The 10243-nt window shown below is 41.5% G+C and overlaps 1 protein-coding gene across 1 annotated transcript in view; it reads right to left on the reverse strand.

Annotated features, from left to right (window-relative positions):
- COL9A3 (collagen type IX alpha 3 chain) overlaps positions 1-10243 on the reverse strand; it is a 53807-nt gene that overhangs the window by 16748 nt on the left and 26816 nt on the right. Inside the window, exons 16-24 of the mRNA XM_027852666.1 lie at positions 9262-9315; positions 8402-8455; positions 6546-6599; positions 5832-5885; positions 4962-5006; positions 3679-3732; positions 3071-3124; positions 1884-1937; positions 273-344 (exon numbers count right to left, since the gene is read on the reverse strand). Coding sequence (XP_027708467.1) covers positions 273-344; positions 1884-1937; positions 3071-3124; positions 3679-3732; positions 4962-5006; positions 5832-5885; positions 6546-6599; positions 8402-8455; positions 9262-9315 — 495 coding nt within the window. The remainder of the gene's footprint in view (positions 1-272; positions 345-1883; positions 1938-3070; positions 3125-3678; positions 3733-4961; positions 5007-5831; positions 5886-6545; positions 6600-8401; positions 8456-9261; positions 9316-10243) is intronic.

A 10243-nucleotide genomic window follows, 5' to 3' on the forward strand; every position in this document is an offset into this window, starting at 1 on the left:
TGTGTGTGTGTGTGTGTGTGTGTGTGTGTGTGTGTGTCTGTCTGTCTGTCTGTGAGTGTCTGTGTGTGTTTTATTATAAAAAGAAGTTGTATTAGATGAGCTCTAATGCCCTTCCTACCTCTAGCATTTCTATAACATCTCTAACATGTTAAATGTAGATATAAGGCAAAGAATTCACTCTCCAGTGCCCGTAAACTTCTCAGAAAAGGTGGTACAGAAGAACCAATTCATTGATTTCAGGGAAAATCACAATAGACCATTGCCTCTCTTACCCTGTCTCCAACACCACCTCTAAGGCCCTGAGGGCCAGGTAGACCAGGATCTCCAATGCTGCCCTTCCGACCCTGTAGACAATACAGCAGAGGGGAAGTTGGTTATTGACGTTTCTGAAAAATAACTCCGAGATAACGAAAGTTCCTTCCTGGATGGAGCTCATTCTCTCCATTCAGATTCATAACTCAAAAGGTAATTAACATAGGCACAAGAGAACACAGGGAGCGGAGGGTTGACCACCAATCCAAGTGTTTTTTTGTGTCATTTTTTGAGTAACAAGGTTATATCCTCCTGGGAAGAAAATTTCATTTCTTAACGTTTCTGGATCTGGCATTTCTCCACTCTTACTAGACTGCAAGCCTCTGAGGGCAGGCACAATGTCAGTTTTCATCTATTTATCTCCTGTGCTAAGACAGGACAGGGTGCTATCATAGATGCATAATAAATTTCTTATTTGAGTTAGAAACTATTATCCATTAAACCCACCACAAAATGAATTCCTTTGCCCTTCTCACCTGCCCCATTTGTCTTACTACACGGGCAATTTTTGATTATACACAGAAATATTGGAATGTTGTGGGGGGGGGGACAGAGGATGTGACAGTTCTCCAAGTGCAAATATGAAGGACCAATTATAGATGACAGCCCTCCTGCAAACAGCACATTTAATCCATAAGATTAGATTATCCACAATAGTGGATAATTAGGAATAGCAGAACAAAAACAATCATTTCTACTTAGACACTGGGATGCATTAAGTAATATTCCCTTGGCTCCCTAATTATGTCTCTCAGCCTCTGAAATTACCCTAGGCTCTGGTAAGTGGGCTTTACCTTATGTTGGTGGGATCCAGGCCTTTACCTCATTTCCTGGTCATCTCCAAACAAATTCACCTGCTCTCCAGTCATTATCCCTACCTCCTCCTCACTGGAAATTTAGATTCATCCCTGGAATCACTTTGGGCTCTGAAAGGTGAGCCCTTAAGTTTCCTGGACCGGGACTTACTTCTCAGTCACCTCCAAACAGTGCCATTGTGTGCACACCCCTTGCCTTACTCTTACTCCCTTCTAGCTTCCCTTTCTGTGTTGTCTTCTCTCGCTAGAATATAAGCTCTGTGAGGGCAGGGATTGTTTTCTTTCCTTATATTTATATCCCTGAAGCTTAGTGCAGTGCCTAGCACATAGTAAGTGCTTAATGAGTGTTTTACCTATTCATTTAGCTATCTAAAGTCAAGCTGCACTTCCAGAACACCCAATTCCGGATGACTAGGGTCACTATATAGATTGGTCAAGGAAAATACACCTATTTGATATGAGGACTTGATTGTGGTTACCAGTTCTAGGAGTAGCGTGATCCATTGGCTCCTACCCTCCCTGACTTGCATCAGACTCCAGCCAGGAGTAGCCCAAAGCTGCAGCCTACTACTCATTCTTCCACGTACTAGGAAAGAGCCAACAAGAAGGGATCCCCCATACATTTTTGCCCTCCTCCCTTGACACTTGGCCTCCTTTTTTCCCACATAGGAATGAATGGTCCTTCCTAAATATTAGTCCCAATATTAGGCCCAAATTCCCTACCTCATCCTTTGCTGACCTAATGACTTTACTGACCTGAAAGCCTCTGACTCCAGGGGGTCCTGGTGGGCCCTGCGGACCAAGTGCCCCCTGAAAGACGCAAGCAAGAAATATACATCATTAACAAAAGTGGTTCAGAAGCAGCCATTGAGAAGAAACAGCACAAATAAATAACTTAATTGGAAGGAGGTGGGTATCACCAGTGCGAAATCAAAGGGACATAGCAAAGGACCATTGCATAAAGGAGGAAGAGGTTGTTTCTTCACCCCTCCACTCCTAATTTGTTTAAAGATTCCTTGTAATGGTTCTCTGGGGTAACAGCCCTTAACCCTGAGCCCCTGGAATACCAAATAACTGGAGGACCATAGAAGGGTGAAATAAATGACAGGTTGAAAGACAAGATTTCTTCAGGCTGAAAGAAGCTGAGATTGGGGTCTATAGTCAAAGAGGAAGACTGTAATACTACTTAGCAAATCCTTGTGTGGATTTGGCAGATGTAATGACCCTTCTTAGAACTTGGAAGTTATTTTAGAACAAATTAAAGGTCATCTACTTGACACAGATGGAAGCAAATAGATAAGACTTAACACTGACTCCCCAACAGCAGGTATAGGCTATAAATACAATGAGTTCAGGAAGGACTTTTGACAAAAAAGGAAATGAAAGAAATGCAGGGCTACTGAAGGGAAAATTGAGGTTAACTGGGACCTTTTTGTCCTTTGAAATTATGAAAGAGAAGACAAGCTTAATCTACCCACACCACCCCGTCAGAGCTGGAATGTTGGGCTCCCCACAGAAGGTTGTAGGTTGACCCAGGAGAAATGGTCACCAGGTAAGACCCTTCCCCTTGGAGCTTAACTGAAATGAGACAAGACAACTCCTTAAGTGGTACTGGTTTCCTGGGATCAGAATGTAGGATAATGTGGAAATCCATGACTTAGAGGCAATGATATCTCTTTACCCTAACACAAGGGTCAAAAGGAGGTGAGTCCACAGCCATTCAGAGGCAAGACAAGAAAAGAAAATAGCCTTGGTATTTCCTGGTCTCTTCAGTCTCCACATTTCCAACATGGAACCTAGGAAAAGCTATCTAGGAGCCATGCTGAAAAGCCTAGATGCCTTCAGTGTGGTGGGGGAAGCATCTTTGTTGTGGCTGCATGACTCAATACTATTTAATTTGGCTTATATTTGTGAAGGTTAAAACTGAGTCACTTGTTACTCACTGATGATCCCCTGTGTCCAGCTTCTCCTCTCTCTCCAGGAACTCCAACATCTCCCTATAAATACACATAAAGAAGAGAATCAGTGCGGGTAGTTAACAACATGGAAATTATATAGCTGCAAGAATGTCAAAATTCCTTGCTCCCATTTCCCACCCCCTTGCCATCTCCACCATCTATGTACCTCACCAGAATGAAGCAGAGAGGCAGACCAGCTATTTTCATTACCTCCTGCCAATGGGACCGTCCAAGGTTGGCTGAGTTAGCCAGAGAAGTAGGTGAAAAAGGGATTGGAATAATAATAAAATAATAGCTAACACTTACATAATGCTTTAAGGTTTGCAAAGCATTTTACAAATATTACCTCATCCTCACAACAATCTTGGGGAAATGGGTACTATTATTGTTCCCATATTACTGATGTGGAAACTAAGGCTAAGAGGTTAAGTAACCAGTCCAGGGTCACACAGCTAGTAAATGTCAGAGGCAGGATTTGAATTCAAATCTTCCTGACTCTAACTCCGGTGTTCTATCTACTACACCACCTAGCCGCCTAAAAATAAATTACCTTAAGAAGTTACAGAAGAGGAAGAAACAGTAAATGTACTTACAGGCATACCAGGTTCTCCTGAAGGGCCAGCTTCACCTCGCTCTCCTTGGTTGCCCTACAAAGAGGAAAGAATTCTCAGCAATAGTCTACAGCTTCCTTTCTCCATGTAGAGAGATGGTCCTCCCCTCCCGTCTAATGGAGTTATACCAATAAGAATCATTAAATAATTCCAAAACTAGAAGGGACTTTAGCTAATAATTGCTAGCATTTATAAAGTACTTTAAGATTTGCAAAGTGCTTTACAAAGATTATCTCATTTTATCTTCACAACAATCCTGAGAGGGAAATGCTATTATTGTCTCCATTTTTCAGATGAGGGAACTGAGGCAGACAGGTTGTGGCTTACCCAGGGTCACATAGTAAGTGTCTGAGTTCAGATTTGAACTCAGGTCTTCTTGACCATTCGTCCAATGCTCTATTCACTGTGCGACCTAGGGATCATCTAATCTAAACCCTTCATTTTGCAAATGAGAAAGCTGAACCTCAGGATGGGGAAGTGAGTGTTCAGGTTTACTTAGCTAGTAGGTGATGAAGTTGGAACTGCAGGTGAGACTTCTAGATTCTGAGCCCAGGGCTCTTTCTCCTATATCAGTGGTCCTCAAACTTTTGGTCTCAGGGCCCCTTGATATTCTTAACATTTTTTGAGGATTCCTTTATGATCCTAAAAATTATTGAGGACACCTTAAAGAGCTTTTGGTTGTATGGTATTTACTGCATTAGAAATTAAAATGGATAATTAAGAATATGTATCAATGTATTTAAAATAATAATAAACTCATTACATGTTAACACAAATAACATTTTAAATTAAAAATAACCATATTTTCCAAAACAAAAAAAATAGAAGAGTGGGACTGTTTGATGTATTTTTACAAATCTCTTTAGTGTCTGGCTTAATAGAAGACAAATGGATTCTCATATCTGTTTCTGCATTCAATCTGTTGTGATATTGTTTTGAAGTAAACAAAGAAAATAATCTTACACAAATATGTAGTTGGAAAAGGATGGAACATTTTAATAGGCAAATAACATCTTATAATTATTATGAAAATAGTTTTGACCTCTTGGAGCCCACTGAAAGGATTTCTGGAACTTTTTGGTCACCACAGTATAGGGACCACTGCTCTATACCATGCTGCCTTTAGGCGGTGGGAGAGACATCACAAAATAGAATTTGGAGACAACCTTCTTACTTCATGAATGACAACTGGAAGCTTTGGTCATGATAACAAGCTTCCTCAAGATACAACCCTCCCATGACCATGGGAGAAAGAAACCACTTACCAGTTCACCCTTTTCACCTTTGGCCCCAGTTCGTCCAGGCAGCCCCTAGACAGACAGAAAGGAATGCCAGCTGGTCAAAGAGTGAATGGGAACTGCTATTACTAGTACTATCACATACCATTCTGAGTACACATATTTCACACACACTTCTGGTATTCTACTTCATATATATACATCTTGCCTCTTCAACTAAATTGTAGGATACTTGAGGACAAGGACTCTTTATTTTCCCCACAGTGACTAGCACAGGACTGGGCACAGAGTAGCTGCTCAAATGACCAACTGTTTGTGGGACTTTAAAGCAAAAACTCCCAAATACTTCAAATTCTTTTCTTCGCCTCATTAGCTTAGCACAGTGCCTGGCACATAGTAGGCACTTAATAATTGTTTGTTGGATTTAGCCTTAGGAGGGAAAAATCCCTCTATGGAGCACATATCTCAAAGAAAGATTAGTCATTAAACAATTGGCAATTTCTCCTATACATATTCCCCACCCCCACCTCCCCCACCACCCCACACACATATACTCATGCCAGATATAAGAAGTCAATCAGGAAGGAAGATGTGTGTATTCAGGGCTTACACTGCCCACCCCACCTTGTGCATGCACACACACATACATGCATACACATATTCTCCAGCCCTGCTACTAGTGACATGACAAGGTTCCAGAGATCTTGTCTGCTCTCTTGGCTTCCCACAAAAAAGACCCTGTAAATCTATGAAGCTCTTCTCAATGTCTCCTGCCCACACCACTAACTTTACTGCAGGTCCCTGGAATGGTCCTTAACATAGACACTCTTGGCCCTTCTTCTAACCCTCCTCCAAACACTCCTAGAAGAGCTGTGGAACACTCTTGTGTGTACTTACAGGGAGTCCATTGGGACCCTTCTCCCCAGGAGCACCAAATCGAGCTGCCTCACCCTATGAAAACAGAACAATTAGGAGAGAGTATGAAGGTGGAGGGTAGGAAGGTGAGACAGTTGATAAAGCTCAGACTATGGAAGGGCTCACAACTGCAAGCAGGTAATAGCACTTAAAGCACTTAAAGTAGGGAACCTGCAGCCTCGAGGCCACACGTGGCCTGGGGGCCGCAGGTTTCCCATCCCTGGTTTATCTTATCTTATTCTTTTCAAAAGTGTGAGTCCCAATTTCCCAAGTGGACTGTGAGCCCCTTGAGGACAGGGGATGTCTTTTCTACCTTTACCTAGCTCCCCCACGAAGAAGCTTAATGTAGTCCTGGGTCCTCAGTCTATGCCAACAAATACTGACTGAACTGAACGTGGTGCTTCATAGTTCCTGCTTGCCCTGGTTCCTTTTCTGACCATTGCCAGGTTCAGACAAAACAACCTGTCATCAGTCACCCACAGTTATCTGACCACACCATATAGCACATGCCACTACCACAGCCTGGCATTTTATGAGTTTGTCCATTAAACATCTGGCTAATTCCTGGATTTTCTCCAGGGCTAGTCACCGTCCCTCAGGACTAAAGCCAAATTTCAGGGCTGCTACTTGGCATGGTCCGAGGGAAGATATGACATGGAAATGATTCAAGAGGAAGCATGGATGTTGACTACAGACCTTCTCACCATCATATCCAGGGATCCCATCTCTGCCGTCTTTGCCAGGCATACCCTGCAGACAAGAACATATAGCTGTCCTACCTCCCATTCATTGCGGGGGGTGGGGTACTATGGATGGGGATGTCTCTTATACCGTCAGTCATGGTTGATGAATTTTGATGAACTGCTTTTTTTTCTTTCTTTTAAAAATCTTTGTTGAAAGGGATGTTTTATTGGTTAGAGGAAGGGGATAGATAAATATTTGGGAAGAAGGATAGATACTGGACCTGTCATTTCATTGGTAGAAGGAATTCTAAGGAGATGAAATATCTTCTGTGAATGTAGGTCAGCATCTTTGCTGCAACTTAGAGCCTTAGAGAAGTTCTTGCTTAGAGAATTGAAATGTTAAGTGACTTTATCAGGACCACACAACCAGTGTGTCTCACAGTAGGGATTCTATCCACTATGTCATGTTGCCTTTCAGTATTTGGAAAGAGATGTGATGTAAAAAAAGAAAGGAAGGAAGGGAGGAATAAAGTACCAAAAATAAGATTAATGCTTGTTAAAGAAAAATAAAAGGAACCAGCAGGTTCCAGACTTTAAAGTATGTATACTTCTCCCCTACATCTTTGCTTATCAAAATTTTGCCCAGCTCAAGGTCTATCTCCCACCTCCACCTAGAAGCCTTTCCTGACTACCCCTGCTTTCACTGACCTCTCCTTTCTCAAATTTATCTGTACACCACATGCTTCAGTTCTTAATCATGTTCTATCCTCTAGTGTTCCACATATATCTTAGTTCCTGAGGTAGGCTGTAAGTTTCCTGAGATCAAGGACCATAACTTATTTTGTTTCCTCCATGGTAGAACTAAGCAGTGCCACCTCCCTACCCCAATTAATAACTCACTGAATTGAATAAAACAGCTGTAAACACTACTTATCTATAATCAGATGGAAAGGTCCAGAAATCTGAGGATATCTAGCTCCTTAAGGGAGAATTAGGAATGCATCCAAGCATCTGTACCAACAGATGGGAACAAAAGGAGAGTAAAGCTTCTATTCCCATCCAGGAATTCTCAGTCTTCCTCATTCTACTCTCTTCACACCTGCTACCATCCCATAGCAAAAAGAAGACGCAGCCAAGAGTGTGCCTTCAGGGGCAGCTACATGGCGCAGTGGATAAAGCAACGGCCCTGGAGTCAGGAGAACCTGAGTTCAAATGTGGCCTCACTTAACACTTACTAGCTGTGTGACCTTGGGCAAGTCACTTAACCCCATTGCCTAGCCCCCCCCCCAATTTTTTTTTTAAAAAAGAGTGTGCCTTCATAGGCTTACGGTTAAGTAGACATTTGGAGTAGCAGCAATGGAAGAAGACAGTAAGATAAGAGGGGGAAAAAAGAACAGGGGGGAGAGCAAAGAGAAAGAATGGTAGAGTTGATAGCATTGGCAATTCTAGGTAGTAGGTAGCCCACTTCCATGGCTCTTTCCTCCTCTGAATTACTCTTACGAGCATTCCCCACCTCTACCCCTCAACCCACGTTCAAGAAATTAACTACTCTGAAAGTCCCCGCAACCTATGTTCAAGAAATACTACTCTGAAAGTCCCCAGAACATTTTTTTTCATTGTGACTTCTGAACTTAAAACACAATAAAATGACTAAGTCCAAAACAGGACTAATTTACATTCATATTTTAAAGATATTTTGAAAGGATATTGCTTACAGAAGATAAAATAATTATGCTGACACCAAAACCCACAGCCCAACCAAAAGAATAAGATGTGCAAATATCTGTTGTCTCTCTCTACATGGGTTGCCATTGCCACCAGAATGCAGAGCAAGACTGTGACTATTTTACTGAAATAAAAGGGACTTACAGGCTCTCCAATAGGCCCAGCTACTCCAGGTAATCCTTTGGGACCAGGCCTGCCCTAAAAAAACATACAGCAAATTGCCAATCACTTGATACCAGATGAATAGTCAAACAAGCAAAGAAGATTCATACATTAGGGGAATACTGAGTCTCTGGCCAGAGCAACTTTGTGCATCTGAGGGTCTTCACTTACACCGAGTTGGGATCCAGTTCAGGCCCGTACCCTCACTGTAAATCTCCCACGGGTAGGGAGGGCATTCCTGGCATATTTTGCAGTACAATTGGTGCTAAATAACTCTCCCTCTCCTGATAATAGTAATATATAATAGAATAACATATAATATAATCACTGCCTTTGTAAATACGACCACTGTTAGCTTTGGCTGTAATGAAGCCCCATGTTAGCTCGGGGGTTAGAGTACAAACCGAATTAGGCCAAGGTCATGAATCCAGTTTCTTCCTAGGAAAACTAGTCCTACTTTGTCTCCTGGTTACCATGCACTTCCTTACTCAGGGGTGCATGGTAAACCAAGACATAATGAGTCTTACTGTCTTATGAGGCTTACCAGGTTCAGAGAGTGTGTACAATATTACATGCAGTCCTTCCCAACTACTGGTGAGGAAGTTGGGGTGAGGGGAACCCAATCACTCAGAGTGAATGTTATACTGATGGGTCAGAAGCATCATCTCTAAGAAGAAAGCATTATTGCATTACTCAGTAGAGAGTTTTGACATCTTTTTTTTTAAGAGTCTGCAAAGAACTGATTGATTTTGAGGAGTCAGTGGCAAAATTCATCTGGTGAGAAATCACAGATCCTGAGGCCTGTCATGACACTGGAAAAATGGATGTCTCATTTAACTTACCAGGTCACCCTTGGGCCCATGGAATCCCTCTGGTCCCCTCTCTCCTCGATCTCCCTGAAAGTTGAGACACAGATCAAGATTATTTTCTAGGAATTTAAATGTAGAGAAGGTTGTTAAAATACATTGAGAATGGCATAATTTTGCTAGCTTCCTGGTAGCTACAACTGAAGTTTTTATGAGTCCCTTATAATTCTCAGTCTATAGTCAGCAATCAACACTTTATTAGTAGTGATAATAACATTACCATGAGTTCCAATAGGAGTCAGTAGTAACAGTAACACTATTACTGTGAGTATTATTGATAAGCTTATATAATATTCTGATATTTCAAGGACCATTGTTTTCATCAGCATGGAAATTGATCTTCTCCACCAACTCAGATCTCCCAAACCTTTGTAGATGGTTTTAAATTTCTGTGCTGAAAAATGCATCGCCCTGCATCTAAGTGCATTTAGCTAAGCTGGTCCTCAGAGTAAAGACATAAAGTCTGTCACCCGGCCTAGATTTGAAGTTTTTCTATCCCAGGAAGACCTGTCAGAGCTTATGATTCCCTGGCATGGTCTTTGAGAACCTGAGGTCACCACCAAACCATGATAAAAGAGTAGAGGAGGACTGGAAGGGAAGGAAAAGGAAGAGAATTTTTTTTTTAATGGAAGAAATAGTAGTGATATTAATATAACCAGGCATTGTAATCCTAGGTAGTATTAATACTTAATAATGATATTACTCAGTCATAATAACGTTTTTATTAGATGTGACTTATTATGATAATAATTTATTTATATTAATCACATTAATAACAATAACTACCAGTTAAACATTTTTACAAAATTTGCAGATTCATTACACACCATTATCAGTTGAGAAAGGTGCCTTTTACTTCTGGTCACATCACTAGAGGATCTGAAAAGGTGATTATGGTATGTTGGAAAATGGTGTGTGTGTGTGTGTGTGTGTGTGTGTGTGTGTGTGTGTGTGTGTG

Source organism: Vombatus ursinus, unplaced genomic scaffold (genome assembly GCF_900497805.2).
Source record: "Vombatus ursinus unplaced genomic scaffold, bare-nosed wombat genome assembly UNPS02000580.1, whole genome shotgun sequence".
Classification (NCBI taxonomy): domain Eukaryota; kingdom Metazoa; phylum Chordata; class Mammalia; order Diprotodontia; family Vombatidae; genus Vombatus; species Vombatus ursinus.